At 31.5% G+C, this 21,814-nt stretch overlaps 1 protein-coding gene across 3 annotated transcripts in view; it reads left to right on the top strand.

Moving 5' to 3' along the window:
• LOC145246041 (Kv channel-interacting protein 4-like) overlaps positions 1 to 21,814 on the top strand; it is a 362,502-nt gene that overhangs the window by 214,495 nt on the left and 126,193 nt on the right. For 2 of the 3 annotated variants that reach the window (XM_080107880.1, XM_080107881.1), the window contains exon 3: positions 9,147 to 9,167. The exons of the other annotated variant lie outside the window; for it this stretch is intronic. In XM_080107880.1, coding sequence (XP_079964006.1) covers positions 9,147 to 9,167 — 21 coding nt within the window. The remainder of the gene's footprint in view (positions 1 to 9,146; positions 9,168 to 21,814) is intronic. 3 annotated transcript variants of the gene reach the window in all.

Here is a 21,814-nt window from a genome sequence, read left to right as displayed (position 1 = left end):
TTCGATTGTGCATACAATACATTGCTCATATCAGCATTACTACAATTATCGAATTATTTAGTAATTTCTCTCATTATCTTCATTCAGTCTTGAAAGACAATGGATAGCCCCTGTAATAGATACCCTGCGTATGTGATTGAGAAGCAAGAGTTACATAATATTCTATCACATTTCCCTTGAATTGGCACTACTTGTTTCCAATGGCAAAGAGAAGTCTAGGACGACTGGAAATAATGCAGAGATAAGTAGCACCTTCGTTTCTTCTATAAATACTATTATTGTGTGTTTATTATTGTCTATTATTGTGTGTGCTCTTCAGAATTGTCTGCTTCCTTTTTTTCGGTTCGTTTAAATCGTTGGTCTTGCAGTCTCCATCAATTTCCTTTTTTAATGCCTCATTGTTATACGGTTTCCTAATACAGTAGCTTCTTTTCAAGAACTGCAGGCTTCTAGAACTTTCTTCCTGTTGACTGTTTTCCTCCTACCTATCGTCTTAATCTTTTGAAGACTAAGGCTAATAGACATCTCTGTTTTTGCAATAATTATCTTTCGTTCTTGTTAGTGGCTTCATGCCTTGATTTCCATGAAAAATGTCATCACAATAGCAACAGTTCCTATTGTAATTTTTTTTATAAGTGTTTTTCGCTGTAATCATAGATTGAATAAAATCAGTTCTAATTATTTAATGTTATCATTTTGAGTCCTTATTTACTGTTATCAGAACGTAATGCTCTCAAAAATGATTCTCATAAATGGTTTCAATTTTTACCCCTTCGCCAACATCATTTCAAATAAAATGGTTATCGCGTGCCACCATTAAGAAAATACATTCATTAGGAGATAAAAATCATAATCATTTTATGAATACATCAATAAGATGTATTATTATAGTTTCGTCATTTGTGCCATTCATCAATGCACGAAATATCTTTTTGCATTTGATCTTTCATGGCGGCTTCTTCATGAATTAACACCAATTAAAGCCATGTAGATTCAAAGCGATTGTGGCAGTTTTTTAGAGACTGTCTCTCTCCTGCTGAGCAGGTGATTGATTTCTTCAGCAATCAATGACGTTAATGCACTGAATGAACCTATATCGTAGACAAGATTGCAGATATCTGATATGAAAACAGCGGGTCTCGTCAAATAAGGCAACCTATTAACTTGACCCTGTGTGTGTGTGTGTGTGTGTGTGTGTGTGTGTAATATATATTATCATTATTATGATTGATATTAAAATGAAGCATTCTTCTTTTATTAGATGTTATAAAAGAAATCAATACAAAAAATAATTAGACACCTGCAACTTACTGCTTTATTTAATCTTTGTCACTACTAACAGGATATTTATTCAACTGTCTGAACCCTACTCATGGACATTAACTACCTTATCTTTCATTTGCCTTGTACTTACACTACAACAAAGATGGCCAATAAAGTTGATAGAAATGTTATAATGAGATTTGTCTTTCTATGGTAGAATCTTATCTAAAGGGTATGTATCTTAAATAACGTGTGCGATGAGCTAAATAATTGGCCGTAAATCAGTTTAAATAATTTGAAGCTACTGGAGTCTGCCTTAACACCCAACATCCATAAACATCAAATACGTGTTATTTATACTTATGTTATTCATACATATGTTATGAAATGTTGAAAAAAATTAATATTTACAGAAATTAAACATAATAATATGAGGTTCACGGTTGGAATCATTTTTGTGGGTTCTTCACTTTTCCCAGGCAACGACTAGACAATTTCCACTATTGTCTATATATATATATATATATATATATATATATATATATATATATATATATATATATATATATATATATATATGAGGGAGAGAGATAGAGAGAGGGGTAGTATATTACTACAGAGAAAGAATTGAATGGTTTCTTTCCAAAGTTTTTAAAGTCATGAAATAGTTTTTTAAAATGTTTTCTCAAATAGAAATGTCAAATATTTATTATTTTCGAGGTACTTTCCAAGATAAGCTGACCTCCCCTCCCACCCACTTGAATAATTCATCTGCAACAAAGGGCATTTAATTTTACTTACCTTGACTATTCTTTTATAAAAAAAAATACATTTAAAAATAAAATAAAATAAATTGAAAATATTTATTCGTTTTCTGTTGTAAACTCTTTATTCAGCTTACTAGCGATGGTGCATCTTGGTTAGTACGTTTTCATTGTCATTAATTGTAGAATAAGCCACGACTTACAAGGCATGAAGACAAGTATAGATTTCTATACTTTTTGTCATTTCAACTGATTTATTTATTTATTTTTTAACTTTCTCAATTTTCATCATTGGTAGCTTTCTTCCTACAAAATCAATATTTCATTTTGAAAGACCAAACTTTCTTGTGGATTGTACCACGTCTTTAAGAACAATACATACTGTAATTTAATTTAATTCCTGAAAAGTGAAAACACTTTATTCGATTTGGAATATTTTTCAGGTTGATGCCATCATTGTTCCAAGCATCAAATTAAAATTAGAACCATCTTTGTTGTTAGCAGTAAATATAATGATTAATAATAAATACTACTAATAATACATGACTGCATTGACATTTATTAGAATGAAATAAATGTCGATTTCTGTTGGTTTTTTGTCGTTCTTACTGACAGTCGATTTAGGATTAAATTGTTATTTTACCATTAACTAATGTTGTTAAGTTTAGTACCTGATGGATAGTAAATATATTTTTGAAAAAGATTCGAAAACAAAAATATAATTTGGATCACTGGTTCACATAATTTATGCTTTCCTTTCATTATAGAAAGAGAAAACAAAAAAAGTACTTTTTCATCTTTATTCCTTTTTATTATAACCTGGTATATTTTCTCAGTTATAGGCTCCAAAGCTGCTTGTTAGAGTTATACCAAATTTAGTATGAAGATTCTTTGAGATTACAGGTAGGTGGAAGATGGTAAAACTGTTAATACTGTTGATAGAAACAAGCACAAAACTTCAGTTTTTAAAGTTATTACTCCCGGGCAACAGCAAGTTTCTCTTTCACAAACTTCCTCAAAAATATAATGAAATCTATATTTGTTTTAATTTATTCCCGGGTAACATCGAAGTTCTTATCTTTCCCCTTCCTTTTTTATAACATAATGAAACCTATATTTATTTTAGTGTATTCCCGGGCAACGTTGAATTGCTGGAGAATATACAAAATGTAGGTTTCAATATATTATTAATCTTCTCCTTCTCCAATAAGCATATAGCACATGTGAAATGTACTATTGCTTTATCTAGAATATTAAGCACTGACTCACGAACAATGCAAAGTATCTTTTCTTGTATAGAATAGTATAACAACATACAATAATAACCTTTTAAACAGACTTTTTAATGCGTTTAAATGCACATGCGCTATTTTGAATGCTGAGCACTTTTGGATTGATATATACCACACATCAAATGTAATACTGCAATCTTACATTTATTGTTCCCACCTAGAGTGCTACTAAAATAATCCAAATAAAATCATGGATGTCTCTAGCGCACTACTAAAACCACTCTTTCTGAGTTTATTGTTTGCCTTTACCTTAGTCCGAAGAAAAGCTTAAGAAAAGTTAATTTTTATCAAGGACTTAATTCCCTTATGTCTACCCATTCCTTGAGGAATCTATATAAGGGAAAGTTATCTGTATGTGTGCGTCTGTCTAGAGAGAGAGAGAAAGACAGACAGACAGAGAGAGAGAGAGGGGGGAGAAAGAGAGAGAGAGAGAGAGATGGGTTGAGCAGAGGAGAAAAAGGGGGTAGGAAGAGAGAGAGAGAGTGGAAAACCTATAGAAGGAGAAAGAGAGAAATAGGGATATAACTTTTAATAGAAATATGTTACTCGTTTTGTCTTGGGCAAAACCAGGTAACCCTGCTAGTTCATATATATAATCTGCGAAGAGAAGTAAGACAGCAGGATCCTCAAGTTTTGTTGCAAAATGTTAAAGTTTGTAGGTGAAATAGGCATTTTAGATAATTTCAGACTAAATAAATTAGATTATAAAAACGTGGTCGTTCCTTAGTGTAATTGTGAATTGTTACACGGGTAAAGGAAAATGTTTGGATAGAACTAATTAGAGAGGCTTAAAGTGGATCAACTAGAACGTGTTTAAACTCTATCAGGGCCACTGCACCATTTTCATTATTAACGCAGTTAATATTCTTTCTGGAAAAAAATATGTCTGTTAAAATTAAGAAAGGTATGAACCGCCATATTCTCCTTCTTGCTATGAATTAAATAGTAGGGTAACTAGACCCTCAAGCTTTGATTGTGCAACTGGTCTTTGAAAAGGCAACACTGGAAAAACAGCAGTCTTTCTCTGCTCACCAACGTATTGTTTCCAATTGTTTTGTGCTTCTCTTTGTCACTAGACTTCTTTAATGCTGGTTAATAAGATGTGCGGTTGAAGATTATGCAACTCTTGGCTCATTATAACTTCCACATGCAAGAAATATTACAGAAGGTATCTATTGTCTCTCCGGAATGAAAGGAACACACACGCGCGTGCGCGCACACACACACACACACACACACACGCATATAGCGTATTGCGCATTTATGAACATCAAAATGATTATCATTCCACTCATGCATTATCATTATGAAAATGTTTTCTGAAAAGCAATCAAGATGTTCATATAATTCTAGATAAACCAAACATCTATCGTGATGCTTCTTTTATTATTTATCAGCCTTTTTCTCTAATTGACGATAATTATTCACATTGCAAATTTACGTGTTTCATTCAAATGATCTATATATCAATTAGCAAAGTAGATGAAGCTAACACTCTACACAATTGTCTTTAAGAAACCTTCACAAAGAAGAACTAGTTTTCTGGGGATAAGTCAATCTATTCAGTGATAATATTGCTCTGTCTAATGTAAGTGTGACAAACTGTATTCGTATCTATATACATGTAAAAATGGGGCAGACTGATTAACAAACATTAATAAAAAGAGCCTCTTATAGAGTTATGAGGACAAATCTAAATAAATGCTATTTCGAACTTTACCTCTTTAATCTCATTTGTTCAAGTTTTAATAAGATTTATAAAATTGCCATAACAAATATAAACGCGATATTCGTTCGAATTGTATGAGATTATCTATATTGATATCGTCAGTCAAAAATGAGAAAATTTGATATTCTATTTCGACATTTTTGTAGTGACCACATAGTTTAGATTCTTTCCAAACAGATGATCAACATTTCGTGTGTTTCATTGTAATGAATACAAAGAATCGTTATTCAATTAAGAAGTAGTTGAATATATATATATATATATATATATATATATATAAAGGAACAAACTGAGTTATGTGTTCATCAACGTTTCATCTTTATTTTGAGACTTCCTTTGGATGAATGAGATTAAGAAAACAAAAAGACCAGTACAAATATTTGAAAATTTTTCATGTGCAAAGTGTGACGCTGTTTTATTTCAGAAACAGAAAAGACGTTGGAAATTCAAAAAAGGAGGGTAGCTTGCGTTGTTAAAGAGAGGGAGATTTTTAATAACGTCATATAGTCGTTAATATGTTTTTACAAGATATGAACGCAGTTAATATTCTTTCTGGAAAAAATATGTCTGTTAAAATTAAAATATAGGTGTGTAACAGAAATAATATATATATATATATATATACATACACATTTTTACTAAAAGTTCACCACTTATCAAGACCCAAACGCTATCTGGGGATAAGGGTTAATGAGTTTGTTATGTGGATGGTAAAACAACAATGTGATGGTTGAAACTGGGCAGAATTTATTATTTAAAAGAATGGCTCAATAAGTATTTGTTTAAATTGGATTTGAAAAAGACAACTTTGTAGTCAGCTGGAAAGCAGCCCTAAGAATTGTTTTCCAGTGACATGTAGTTCTAGGAAAAAAGAAAGCTTTGCTTATGAAAGCTCTGTTTAGGCTTTAAGTACACAGAAGGACGAAGGAAAATTATTAACTGTGGTTGTAGTTAGACATGTTTGTATTGTGAATAATTTACAGGAGGGAAGGAACCATACATTGGGGTTTCGTCAAATACCTAGCACAAAAATAAGAATAGAGCAGAAAATGACTAGCAACATCTCTTCTGTGAGAAATTGGCTTTAGGGAACAGAATCTCACAGAGACTGTTTCTTATAAACAAACGTAAGAAGTACATAACGTAGTGAAAACTAAAGAAGTATTTATTAACAAAAAGGTTATGATAAATTATCTCGACACAATCAGTAAAGAACATGTATTGTCAGGGTAAACAACTAGAAAGAGGCCAATGTATAAATAAATATTATTCACATTTGAGTTGAGCTGTTCTGAGAGTCTGATTTGGCTGTGATCAAAAGATACCTGAGAGCAACGACATAAACTTTGCAACGAACATGTCAAGATGGAGATGCACTCAAACAGTATGTGCAGTCGAACTGCATCTGGCCGGCTTGAAATACAACCAGGAAAGCGATTGAATTAGGTTTCTAAATACCCACCATGAAGTGGAATTATATTTTTGAATTCTAGAAGTAGAGTGTATGTTCTCTCAATAGCTATTATAGATCAGGAGGAGATAACTTGAATATTATCAAAGGGAAATAACTCCTGAGTATTCTGAATCAAGAAGATTTTTTTAAAAATTAAATGTAAGCATATCTAGTCTGAATATCTGCAGGTAAAACGAGCTTGTTTGTAACCAGAAGGTGTACTTTCTATAATATAAAGATAATTGAAAATGTCACGTGATCAGTGTGCACTACCGTTGAGCTTCTGTATTATATATTCGTCAAGTGGTTTCTGTTGGACGCTCTACACATAAATCTCTTCATTGGCCAGTGTTAACTTCTTCATTGCTGATAACTGTAGTGAAGCTACACCAGTTCTGTATGTGATATTTAAATATTGATTTATCAGTTCTTTTACAATCTCCTCTAAAAATGTAAATGAGAAATTTAAATTTTATGCAAACTTGATATTGCGTACATATTATTAGAAATTTTGTTTCTGAATTTTTAGATAAGGATTGGTAATTTGTATTATTTGTATTTATTAAACTACTGTTCTCATTTTGGGTGCGATTCTCACAATTGGGTAACCTCTGACCTTCTTTGGGTGCATCTTGTCAAAATCAGGGATTTTTCTGTCGAACTGAGGAATCTGCAAAATTTCGAATGAAACCCATTTTTTAGTCCACGGGGTAGCATGTTCTTGTTCTGTCAGTCATGATCAGTTAGAAATCTTAAGAAACTCGCAATTGCATTCTTAGTATCGTCTGCACTGAAGTTTGAACTTTCAAAAGATTATCGCTTAGAACTGAATTTTACTAGGTGCTTTATTCGTTAAGCCATGAGCACATATACTTTTCACTTTTAAAATGAAGGTATGCCATGATACTATGAGTTTCTTGTATTTATATTGCCTCAAATGTTTCTTGAATTTAATATTGACCATGAAGAACATTATGCTCTTCATTAATCCCAACACTATTCTTAACTACAAGATGGCTGTCTAAAATGCTAGGCTCAACTCATAATTTATATTATATTAGTATTTTTATTAGAAGTTTTCCTTTAAACTTAAATAATTTATCTATAATTTTTATAACGTTGAAGGACCAATAATAAATAAGACAACACGGAGGCATATTTACAAGAGACCGAAAATACCGAAATACATAATAGTATTTTATAGAAAGACTGCTTATCCTCTGTTCTATACATAATGCCTGGACGAGTCCATACAGTGACATAATAGGTTAGATCATCATTGCACTAATATGGGAATATATTTATTATGGTTTTGATATTAGAATAGTAATAAGGATTGATCAGCTGTATTCTTGGAATTATCTGGATTACCTTTCTTTTTTTTTTTTTTGGTGTTATTCTCAGTGTTTCATTCGATATAACTTCCGACCTTTGTCAGGCATGTCTTGTCAAACTCGGGAATCTGTATGGAAGTTCAAACAGAACACTATATTTAACTTAATATATTTGTCTCAAGTAATGTGTATTTTTAGTATCGCCCATGTTAAGGAGTGAACCGTTAATTTCTAGAAGACTGTTACTTAGAACTGATTATTAATAACACTTTTATCTGTTGTACCACAGGTTCTTGTGGACATAAAACTTTTATTTAGTTGTGGCTGACAGAATGAGAGCAAATAGTTTCCATGGAATAAAGAAAGAATTCAGTGCGATCTTCCGTAGAAATCCTTGATTTCAACAAGATTTATGATTTTCTTATTAAAATTGAATAAAAATCCAGAATATCTAAAAACTTGTTTGTCTAATACAGTAAAACCCCGGGACACAGCATTAAAATTAGTAACAAAATGCAGTGCAGTATATAATACACATGTATATAATCAAATAACATTATAAATAACACCGTAAGACGGGGTAAATACCGTAATCAGGAACCGGAAAAACATGCTATTATACATCGTAACCTGAAAAAACCGTATCCTAGTGCCACAGTATCCCGGGATTCTACTGTATTAGATTTTATTTTATTATTAGAATTGCATAACGATTATCACAGATTTGCTTATATTTATTTCTATTTTGTTTATAGAATTGAATAGAAATCCAGAACATGCAAGCACTTCATATCAGATTGTACAATTATAATTGAAAACACATTCACAATATATCACAACGTATTGTTGCTAGGATAGTAAACATAAGTATTTATCCGCCTTTGCTTTTATTTAATCATTTTTATTCTGGTTTTCTTGTAGAATTGAATAAAAAAAAAATCTTTTTTTAATTTTTAATTTTTTCTTCTTTGAATGATTCTTTTTTTTCTTTCTTTTTCATTGCTTCTTCTTCTTCAACTGATGATCATGTGAATTGTTTTGCCTTCTAATTTTATTCAGCAAAGTGGGAGATGTCTTGATCAAGATGATGATGGTGATGCGATCGATGAAGATAATCTCCTTTTACCAACGTTGTGTTTTTTTTCTCTCTATTACTATATTCAAATGCTCACCATCTCCGACTACATTGTTTCTCCTCAATATTTTTGGCACCTCTTGCTAAAAAAGAAAAACCAATTAAAAGAAGGAAAGAAAGTAATGAAAACACAAAAATTGATTTTCCCTTTTTTTTCTCTCCTTTCATTGTTTCAGAGCATTGCTGGTCGTACAACGGTGATGTATCCTTTCTTTTACTTCGTCTTCTTATTATCACTGTTGTAGTGAATGTGCTGCTCTGTATTTTCTTACAGTTTTGTTATGTCTGTCTTTTATTATCTTGTTTCTTTCACATTCATCTTTTTCATTATTTTTTTCTTAATTGTCTGTACAAAAAGTCAATCGACCTACTTTAATCTGATTTGAAATCTGTGAAAGAAATTATCATGTTCATTTTTTTTCATATTGATAACATCTTTAATGCATAAATTATTTTGCAAAAAAAAAATCACAAAGCTAGATTATATTTTACTTTGTTTTTTCTTTTTACTTTTTAATTAAAAATTCAGCATATGCAAAATTATCTAGATACATAGTCGTCTACATACAGTACTGTTTCGTTGGATCACTCCAGCTAGACTAGCACCCTTCTTGGATCGAACCTACAACCATTTCGTTGACAATCAGCAGCTCTTAATTACAGAACTTTGGATCAGTGCCAGCAAATGATTCATCAAATATTAAATAAGCATTTGCCTATCGCTTCGAGCTACTATTTTGTTTACAAACAGACAGACCGCAAGTTTTGCTTAATTAAATCAGATTATATTAACAAATTTATCTGGGCAATATATATATATATATATATATAAAATATATATAAAATAGTATACATATACAAGAGTATGAAATGAAGACACAAAACTATATATCCGGATAAGTCTCCTTTTGTGGAATTGATCTCTCTCTTTTCCTTTTACATATCGCCCAGATAAATTTGTTAATATAATGTATCATTTCATATCTTAAAACTGGCTGATTTGATATAATGGTTAAAGTGTTTGCTAATAGGCTTAGAGACCGAAGTTCAATCCGAAGTCGAATCATACCAAAGAGGCAAAATTGGTACTTGATGGCTCTTTGATAAAACACTTAATTATAAGAGTTAAGTTAAGCAATCAAGTATAAGAAATGACATTCGGTGTCATCTCGGTGTAGTAGCAATGAAAATGAAGCATTCGAGTCCCCTTCGACTAGGATTAATATTTTTTTTTATTAAAGCCATAAAAATTTCAGATTCTGAGCTTTCACAGACTAAAGGTTATTTTAAAATGGAATTTAAAAAATCGGGATGAAATCATATTGAAATTTATTTTGGGGGGTTTTCATCATCCTTTATACAGAATTCTTGGTAAATTTAATAAACTTAATCATGTAAAAAATTTTTTAATGATATTGTTTTTCACACAAAATTGACAATAATACATAAAATTGCACGGTCCTAATGTAGCATCATCTTAAGTATCTTTCTTTTTCAAATTCTCTTCCTCTTTTTATCTCTCTCCCTCTCGCTCTATCTCAGTCTAGTACAAACAGGTTAAATTTTTATATTTAAATATTTTGCCTTTTGTTTCATTTTTCTTTTGCTCTTTTTGCCTTACTCTTTCCTTATTTATTATCTGCCATTTATTAGACATTTTTTCTTCTTCCTTTCAGAGACTTTGTTCATTTGGTTTAGTATCAATAAAAAATATGATTATACAACAAATTCAAAATATAGAACCAGTGGTATAGGGTTAGATAATAGAATCATTTTATTGCACCATTCTTACGAGTAAAAATTTAAAAAAAAAAAGAAGAAAATTCAGTCTATGATGCATACGTATATACACACACAAATGCGCACGCACGCACGCACAGATAGATAGATATAATGTATGACATATATTATGTATTACAGGACTATTTATCAAACTTGCTTCAGCGTTTATATCAAACAAAAACTGATGAGAGTCTGGTAAATGAGACCAATCATAGAACCCCTTTGAATTTGAAACTATAGTTACCGATATTAATCTGATCTTTTGTAATACATATATAAATAAATATTATTCGTGTTTTTTTTTCTTTCTTTAATAATCAGGGATTCCACTAGGATTCGTTTTCAGTAACTTCATTGAGCTGGTTATTTAAAACAATTTGTACGATATTATGAAGGATATCTACCTTGAAACAGATTTTCTTATAGAATATGCGCTACCCTAGTTGTGGACCACTCTGATGGAGGAAATGCTTATTTTCACTTAAGAATAAAGCAAAGTTCTTTTGTAAAAAGAATTGAATCCTCTTATAGCACCAATATCATAAAATAGTCAACATACATTCATTTGAAAAGCTATTCATATTTCTTCCATGTACAGCAGTTTAACTCAAAGGTAGAGCTCGGTAAGTAGTTCTTATTGTCAAGAGAGCAAATCTTGAGATTAATGCACTTGATGTGTCTAATTACACTAATGATAATAAAATATACTTGGTGCAAGACTTTAGTGCAGTTTCACGGTCTCAACGATAATCAGAAGTACACTTAACTGATCTCGAAAATCTGGCATTAGATATGCTTCTGATGATCGCTGACACCGTAAAACTGTAGCAAAGTATATTTTATGATGTATTATTAATATAGCTTAATATGATAGGATATCGAGCCGTTTGTCCAAGATCTGCTATTCGCTTATTCACTTCTTTTGCAATTGAGAAGTTGATTTTCTTTTTGTTATAGTAATAATAAAGTATATAATATTCTGCAAATTGTTACATTAGAGTCCTAGATATTTGTGATAGATTTTACGTGGATAATCGCATTGATTATGTTGGGGAGAGAAGATCAAATAAAAACCCCACCTTCTATTTAACTATGCTCTTGTGAGGAGGCGAATAACTACAGCGATACTAACAGTAAATTTATGGAGAAAGCACTCTAGTACAATACTAATAATCATGTTACTTATAAGGGTTCTGAGCACATAATCAGTTTGGTCTCTACCTAATAGGAAAATTATATCAAAGGGAGATAATTGTAAATCTACTCTTCCAATTACATGGATGACTTTACTGGTAACCTAATTTAGTGATAAAAGTTTCAATTTTAAAGGAAATGCCAAAGTTGCACAACAAATTCAGATATACTCTCAAAAGAACTTTACTATATGCTTGAGAATTAAACTCCGCCCAGGGATCGATTTTAGTGTTTCATCACATGTTTAGCAGGTTACGCTTGAGTATTAGCTATAGGCCTTGGTTGGTTGTTTTTGTTTTACGGCATATCAACCTTTTTTCAGGTTATCTAAAGCCGAATCTAGTTATTTTGAGGAAGGATTTTTAATGGAGTATATTTTTTTGTACGCCAGATTCTATTTAACCCATAGTTGGGACCCTAACAGGTACTACCACACCGGGTCAGAGTGGACCTGGGAGCAATGGTAATTAAAGGGTGGCTCCACACTCCCCAAAGCCCACAAGGTGGGGCCTCACTATCAGATATAGTTTTAGGTCATATCCAGGACCTAGCTATAGGCATCTTCAGGATTGGATAAGAATTCGACTTAGCAAACCTGTACACTTTATTATCATAAGCTAAATGAAACATGTTTTTTAGTTTAAGGTTTACTCCTCTAGATCCGCCGTGTTGCATAAACGATCATTCACTATGGAAATGATCTATTTAGTACTTCACATAGTATGTAGACGCATTGAAGATCTAAAGCAAGAAAAAAGAATTGACTTAATTTGAATGAACTGCTTTCAATTCATTTTAATTGAATTGCATCATTATTTTAATAAAATCATTTATACTTTTGGTGGGTACTTTTAATTCCATACAAAGCTAGATTGATACAAAAAAAATATAAGAATCAGGGTTGTTATACATGTCTTTTTGTGGTTCATACGATGCCACTTTATGCCACTCTATAAAACTGGTGCTACTCTTCAGGTATGTGTTGTGATTGTTTCTTTTTTGTATATTTTCTCTTGTGGATACTAAACCAAATTCTAGTCTCATTTTTTGGAAAGAAAAAGAGAAATATATGCCCGAAGATAATCAAAGAAAATTTAAAAAGACAAACAAAAAAAAACTCTGGTGCAAATTTCTGCTTTCTTTTTGCATTCTCTCATTTTGCCTCAAGAAAGTTATTGAAACTTTCGTTCAACACACAATTTTTTTTTTGCAATCCTATAATGTGTGGATGAATTTAATGAATTTCCATTCATATAAAATTTTTTTTAATTTAATCCAAATTAAACTTAAAAAATAATTAATTTAAATGTAAAAGGTCCACACTTAATGTACTTTTGTCTAAACTTCTTGAATACTAAAATGTTTATTCTTATAATAATTATAGAATAAAATTAGTGTGTGTATATATATATATATATATTTCTACAAGTGCCGGCGAGAGCTTGGTAAATACTCGGTGGATGGCAGTGATCAGGCTGACTTTGGTGTTGTGGGAGGTCATGTTGGTGATGTTCGCGACATATGACCAGACGAAGTAGCCCAGTGGGTTCAGGTCGGAGGAGGCGGGCGCAGTGAGAGAAGATTTTAAAGTTGTAGCACTCCTTCCGAAGTGAACCCTGGGTCTCTTTGGACTTGTGGGCCAACACCGAGTCCTGCTGTCACACTCACGGTCTGATTGCACCAGGGGATCACCACACTCTTCGGCATATTCAAATACACTTTGGTGTTGAATTTCAAACCGACTTTGAAGATGTGAGGTGGCATGAATTGGCCCTTACTTGAAACTACACCAAAGACCATAACCCAGAACTTTGTTGAGCTGTGCCATGAAGCAGTGAACCGTCCGCATTTGCATGTTGAGAGTGCTCATTTTTAATTCTGAGTTGTGCTTACTTAATATTCTATTTAAAGATCTTGGTGATCGTTCACGTTCGATTGAGAAAGCCTTCCCTTTGCAAACAGAGGGAATGGCTCTGAGGTTTGTGTGTGATTAGTTTCTAGGATCTTCGAGAAAAATATCATAACGTTGCTTTAATTTAATCATTTCCCACTTTTTTTTTCACCCATAACAAAACGTAGTTTTATTTTAAATGTTTTCGATTTCCCCTTTTTAAATCCCTCGATACAGTTTTGAGAAAGCAAGGGCGAAACAGGTCAGCTGACTCCTCCATTTATTTTTTCCCTTCTTCTTCTTAGCCCCTTTTTTCTTTATTTTTAAACATTAATCATGAATTATAAAAGTCTTCCCTTCATGATTGAAATATTTAAATTATGTACCCCCCCAATAAGTCATTACACACACACACACACACACACACACACACACACACACACACACACACACACACACACACACACACATATATATATATATATGTATATATAGTTAAGTAGAAATGGTAATTAATAAAAACCTGAAGAAAGTGCTCAATATTGTTGTAGAGCAAATATGCGTTTTATTTTTTATTACCGTATTTTTCTGTTTAGTTACATTATTGTTTCAGCTACGCAATCGTTTTTTGGCCGTCATGTAGCCTCCTCAGACTTTTACAGAAATGTTCGTTTATGGTGAAATGAAAGAGTGATGTCAGGGGAGGGGTGCGATGAAAGCGGAAAAAGAAGAAGGGAAAAAGGGGAAAGGTGGGAGGGGGTGCTTGTTTTGGAATTCAAGAACATTAGGTGGTTGTGGGGGGTCTGGGAAGTTCATCTCTGTTGTGTGGCTAAGGACATACGGATACATAGAGGGGGAGGGAGATATGTAAGGGTAGGAAGAGGGAGGTTACTTTAAATTTCGAGTTCTAAGGTTTAGGTCGTTGGATTCTCGTTGGTGAGATGATTTCTTGATAAGTATGTCTTGACCTGCTCGGTGTTCCCTTGGGTTGGGAGGCGGGGGGGGCTATAATTCGGTTTATCTATTTGATTTTTATTTGTTGTTAAGTGCTTTGAGAAGATTAGCCTGGGGCCGTACGTGCGAGCACACACATGCGCACATACACACACAGATACACTTAAAGAAACGCGCACAGGCATATATACATCTCCACCTCGGCATGTAAACACATGCGCATATGTATACATGCACACATATACACCCACATTGCTCCCGTTGACCTCAATTGACATTAAAGTGTTAAGTTGAGTATGTGTGCTTAAGCATGGATGCACACATATACAGTGTGTGTGTGTCTTCTTTTTCCGCTTTTCTCGCACCCCTCCCCTGACATCAGTCACTCTTTCATTCCACCATAAACGAACATTTCTGTAAAAGTCTGAGGAGGCTACACGACGGCCAAAAAACGGTTGCGTAGCTGAAACAATAATGTAACTAAACAGAAAAATACGGTAATAAAAAATAAAACGTATATATATATATATATATATATATATATATATATATATATATATATACTATCAGTTAAGCCTTATGTACTGTTCATAACTTTATGTGCACACATATATATATATATATATATATATATATATATATATATATATATATATATATATATATATATTAAAAAGTTTGACTCATCTCCACATTCCCTATATCAAAAATTTCAATTGTTTAGACCCAAAGTTGACAGAGGAGTTTAGTAGAGTCTGCAAAGATCAGCTCTTTCAACTTTGACCTCTTGACAGCCAAATTTTCGCCCCAAAACTAAGTAAAAAGCTTGCTATATGTCGGAATACCCTTTATATAAAATTTCAAATGTTTTGACCCAAAATTGGCAGATTAGTTTGCTAGAGATCGCAAAGGTCAAATCTTTTGAACTTTGACCCCTTGGCAGTCATACTTTCGGCCAAAAACCAATTAAAAAGCTTGCTTTATATCTGAATACACTTTATATCTGCATACACTTTATGTAAAATTTACAATGTTTAGACCAAAAATTGGCTGAATAATTTGGTAGAAACCGCAGAAGTCAAATTTTTTCAAACTTTGACCCCAATTTCGACCCCATTAACATTTATTGTTTTGGGCTCAAACCAAATTAAAAAGTTTGATCCATGTCCAAGTAACCTACATATAAAATTTCAAGTGTTTAGACCAAAAATTGTAGGAGTTTGGTAGAATTTTCAAAGGTCAAATCGTTGAACTTTGACCACTTGACAGTCAAATTTCTGGCCGACATCAGATTAAAAAGATTTTCCCAATTCTCAATACCCCTTATGTCAAATTTCGAGTCTGTAGACTTAAAATTGACAGAGTTATTGTGTAGGGAAATATACACCAACACAGACACACTCACAGACAGACAGACACTTTCACTTTTATAGATATATAGATAGATAGAATATTACGTTTTACAGTGTAGATCATAAAAGAAATCTTTAAGAACTTGTTGAATTCAGGATTGAATTTTTAGAACGGTTGTCTGTTTTTTTTCTATATGAGCTTATGTCAAATGGTACGACCTACTCAACTTTTCAAATGGTGTTTAGTGCAAAAAATCGCATTAATGAACGCCTTTTGGGAAATTTAGAGTTTATCTCATATTAAACAGACATAACAATCTGAGCCGCTGACTAAAATTTAAACATCAAAATTTTTTAAATGATTTTATAATCTGAGGAATTGTAGTTTAATCAATATGATAATCATATAATCAAGAAAAAAAATAAAAGAACAAGTTTAGAATACTGTTAAGAAATACCAATTATGTGAATCATTTTTATGAGTGAATAACTGTACAAAGCATTAGGAATTTTTGAGAAAATATTTCTGTTTTTTGGATTATTGGACTTATTCTGATTTTGGATTTCATTCTTACAAATTTTCGGCCCATTTAATCAGGTTCGTCTTGTTTCGAAATTTTTGTGATGAAGATTGATAATTTGGATTATTCAAGCTACTATTTTCATCTTGGATATTATTCTAACAATGCTTTAACCTTCGACCTTCTTCATCCGAACTCATGATTATTTATGTTAAATTCCAAAAGTAATACAGAATTTCAAACAGAGCGTTTTTTTTTAATCTATGGAATTAGCTTGCTCTCCGTTAGTCAGCCATAATCGGATAGAAGTCCTAAGTGATTGTACTCTTAGTATCGTCCATAATAAAGATTGAACCTTTAATTTTCAGTAGATGTTGCAAGGAATCGTGGCACAACAGATAAAAGTGCTTAGTAAATCAGTTCTGTCTTCAGTACAGGCGATACTAAGAATACAATCATGAATTATTTAAGATTTCTACCCGGTCATGGATGGCGGAACAAGAGTAAACTCACGCTGTGGACTAAAGAAAGGGTTCGTTCGAAATTCTATACATATTTCCGAGTTCGACTGTTGAGAGTCGGAGGTTATATCGGCCGAACTAAACTATACAAATTATCATTCCTCATCTCCAAAACAATCTTATTTAGTTATAATATTTCAGAGTTAAAAATCACAACAATATAACTGGAATGGTTGAAAGAAAATAATAATGAAAAAATCAAAAAATAAAAAGAAGAGGAAAAAATGAGTGTTCAAAGAATGCAAATAAACCTTTCAAGTTCAGCTTTAAGCTTTAATCATTTTTATAAAAATACAAATTCCATATAAAGAGCTGCAGCTTGCTTAATATTTTCTTATTACTAGCATAAAACATTATTTTTTATTATTATTTCAAAGCAATTTTGTTTTTTTTAATTTTTTTGTTTAATTTTAAATTTGATTTATCAGATTCAAGTACAGACATTACTTTTCGCTTCATTCATTTCTATTTTTTTTTGTGTGTCTGCCTTTTATTTCTGTTCATCTTACAGCATTTTTTATGTTGAGTTTTTGGAATAGAAATAGTGGATGACTATGTAGTTCTATAAAAGTCTTGCTTTAATTTAACAGCATGCAAATGGATTTAATCTGAAAAAATGATAGCAAGATGTAAGTGCAAAAAGGTGTTTGGTCACACAAATACTAAAACAATATTAATCGTGCATATGAATTTGATTTTGTATTTGTGTGATTAACCACATTTTTGCACTCAACTTTCAATATATATATATATATATATATATATATATATATATATATATATATATATATATATATATTATGATGCGTGTGTTATAGAAATACATGTACAGCAAAATCAGTAAAATAGATAATTAAAACTTTTTCAGGAGTAAGGTCTTATTTATTGATTGTAATAATCAATGTTTTACTCATTAAGAGCACCGTTTGAGTGAAATAATCAAATATAATCAACCTTATTATTTACAGTTGGAAGTGGTGTTCTGCATATTGCACAATGTTCAGTTTCTATAGATGTTTTTAAAGAATTATTATTATTATTATTATTATTATTATTATTATTATTATTATTATTATTATTATTATTATTATTATTATTTAAACATTCTTTTCCTCCATATTTGCGGTTAATGAAAGACAATATGTTTATATTTCATCTTTAGACATCTCAAAATAAGAGAAACAATAAAAAGATCTCACTCCTGAAAAATGTTTATATTTATCGTTTTCATGGTTTTGTCTGATAACTCTCTCTCTCTCTCTCTCTCTCTCTCTCTCTCTCTCTCTCTCTCTCTCTCTCTTTCTCTCATGTGTTTGTGTGTGTAGAAAGAAACGTTTGGATAAAATAAGACAAAACAAATGGAAAAATCGCATATACCAATGCAATACATTCATATGATGAGATTTTAATTTTTAAATTTCTCTATTTTCTTGAGTAAAGACATTTTTTTACGATTGAAAATGTAGACACGATAGATGAAGAGAGGAAGAAATAAAAGATGGGGAGGAAAGAAAGTAACAAGCGTGTTTGTGAAGGGGAGGTAAAAAAAATTAAGATCTTATTTTATGAATTATTCCATTGTATTGTTTTGTATATCTATTTGTTTCATTTATCTGTACATAATATATATATATATATATATATATATATATATATATATATATATATATATATATATATATATATATTCGAGGGTAAACAGTTACAAACAGCCATCTGTTTCAGTCAATGAGACTTCGTCAGGCGACTCTGAACCATTCGACGCCATAGAAAAAAGAAAAGACTGAGCTCTTCAAAATAAACAATAAAAAAATATTTGGCCTTATTATCGAGTACTATCTAACAACCTCGTTGTATTCATTAGTCCCTACTTTTGAACATCTCAAACCTGAAATTATATATATATATATATATATATATATATATATATATATATATATATATATATATATATATATCGTGTGTGCATAAATAAAAAATAACGGAATTCCTTTGCTTGATTATACCATTTTATTGTTCATTTCTTTAGCTTATTCAAAGATGATTGGACGGAGAATAGGAAATGTTTGTGATTCATATGGAGCATAGAATAATTATTTTGATTTTAATATTAAAAATATCATTGGAATAATCGAAAAAATAATAAAAGCATAATTAATTAGAAAAATTCTGTTATGTGTAAACATGTGTGTGTGTGTGTGTGTGTGTGTGTGTGTGTGTGTGTGTGTGTGTGTGTGTGTGTGTGTGCGCGCGCTCATACTATAAAATCTCAGCCATAGACACAGTCGGTTACATGGAAAATAGGAAAATTTATTCGATAGACAGAAAATAATAAATTAGGAGACAAAAAGGGATCCAGATAAAATGATGTCTGCAAGTGCCAAGTTGGCTTTCTTGATTAGTATCAGTTACTATAACTTTAATCTTATGAGAAACATGAATAAAAAATATCAGATATCTATAATAATACACTTTACTTACCTTAGCAGTGTTCACATAAACAAAATTTAGCGTCAGTTGTTGCTGTAAAATGAACTCCATATGTAAAGTATGCCTTAATTCTACGTAGGTTCATGATTCATATGTCGACGAGCATTTCCAAGCATATAACGTCTATATTATCATCCAAACGGTTCACTTATTTAAATTACTAATGCAACCTAATCTTTTAATAGAAAACAAAGATCCATACACGCTAGTTGTACGGCTACTAAGTCTAGCTGAGCAATGAGTGAGCATTTGTTATTTGGGAATTTTTCTGACGTTGGAGACAAAAACGAAATAAACAAAAAACTCAGTCATTATTTTGTCTTCAAGGTCCAACGATTTCCAAAATAATAAATAATCATTACTTAGACAGATTGCAAGGCGGTTTATGTCGTCGTACTTAACTGCCTATCAGACGAAATTTCCTGTTATTATTGAAACTGAAGGTCTCTACGGCTGATATTGTATAGTTTAATGTAATATGAAATATATTATGCTCTCACAAACCTAAGTTAGCACTTTTCTCTTAAACACTAGATATCAATATATATATATATATATATATATATATATATATATATATATATATATATATATATATATATACGTGGGGGTTATGCATTGGTTTTGTTTTATTTTTTCTCTTTCCTTTGTTTATTGTAAATATTAGCTTAATTTTTACTTGCCTACCACTGAAAGAAAAAAAAATGAAGAAATTTCTTTTTAGATTGCTGTTTGTTTTTCTGTTCATTTTCTCTAGAATCGAAACTTTCTGCATGTAGTTAGAAAGATCATCCATTTTCTTGAATGCCCTTTTTGTAGTTTACAACACTTTCATTTCATGTCTTCGTTTTCATCACGTTCATTCTCGCATACAGAATTGCCGATGACAATTATGTAAATATCTATTCACGATTTTAAAGATACAAACTGTTTGGGAAATTGACAGCATAACTTCGAGAGTGTATTATATATGCGTAAAGCAGTCAGTTTTTTATGTTGGGGTTTGTTTTCTAATATCGCTCCCGATTTCTCAACTAATTTCTTTTAAGGTTCATTTCTTTCTGTCTGTGGCCTTTGATGTGTGATGATTTCGTCTTTTTATTCTGTTAATTGAAATGAAGAACCAACTTTTGTAGGATGCCAGCCATTTTGGTTACCTAAATAACCTCCTGCCGATCATGATGCTTACACTTTTCTTCTGAGTCCGACGACTTGTATATTTGCTGGGATTTATTTTACCTCTGATAGTTTTTATCTATAATGTCTAGAAATAACAAACGTTTTGGTCTTATTTACACACATAAAATATAATCTCAAAGTTATGCCATCGATTTTCAAAAGAATCATATATGTTGCTCAAGAAGAAAGTACAAAAACCTTGGATCCTTACTACATCAACTACCCTTAAAAAAGATTGCTCATAGAGCCAAGAAAATAATAAAAACAAATACAAAAATTTTATAATTATAATTTATAAATAACAGTATAGTCTACCAAGCCAAGATATATATATATATATATATATTTCTAAAAACAAGAATAACACAAAATATTATATAAGGAAAACCCCACATTGTTTTAAAAGTATATAATCACAAAATTACATTTAAATACGAACAATCAAAGTGTTTAACCATTTTAAAAACGTTAAATATATCAGATTATTGACTGGATAAACATAAGGTAGACTAAGATATGTAGATTCTTAAACAAATTTATGTACTTTATGAGTGAGAAAGTTGGGTTTTTAAAGTTTATGAATGTACCGAATTGAAAGGACGAAATTGCTATCAAGTGTAGACATAAAATAAATGTTATGGAGAGTAGATAATACAGTGGATGTGTTATCGGCAACTCCAGTAACTCTCGCTTCTCCTATTTTGTCATTCAGTCCTCATTCAATGAGTGATTTTTCTGACAAAGGGTGAAGAAAAAGCTGCTTAAAGGTCGGTAGTACTTGGTGACCAGTAGTCTGAGATGTCGGAAATTTTTCTGTCTCTGTCTGTCCTTGTGGCCATGTCACTAGTAAGGGTGCTGGAGGTAAACGTTTTGTCTGGGCTGACGTTATCCGCCTGATAGTCAGGGACCCGAACCTTGGATTAACCACTAAGGAGGCTGTCCTATCAGCAGGCGCAAAGT

Source organism: Euprymna scolopes, chromosome 23 (genome assembly GCF_053919585.1).
Source record: "Euprymna scolopes isolate OS-2025 chromosome 23, ASM5391958v1, whole genome shotgun sequence".
Lineage (NCBI taxonomy): Eukaryota > Metazoa > Mollusca > Cephalopoda > Sepiida > Sepiolidae > Euprymna > Euprymna scolopes.
Note: the sequence above shows the minus strand (reverse complement) of the source record. Positions and strands in the feature narration are given on the sequence as shown.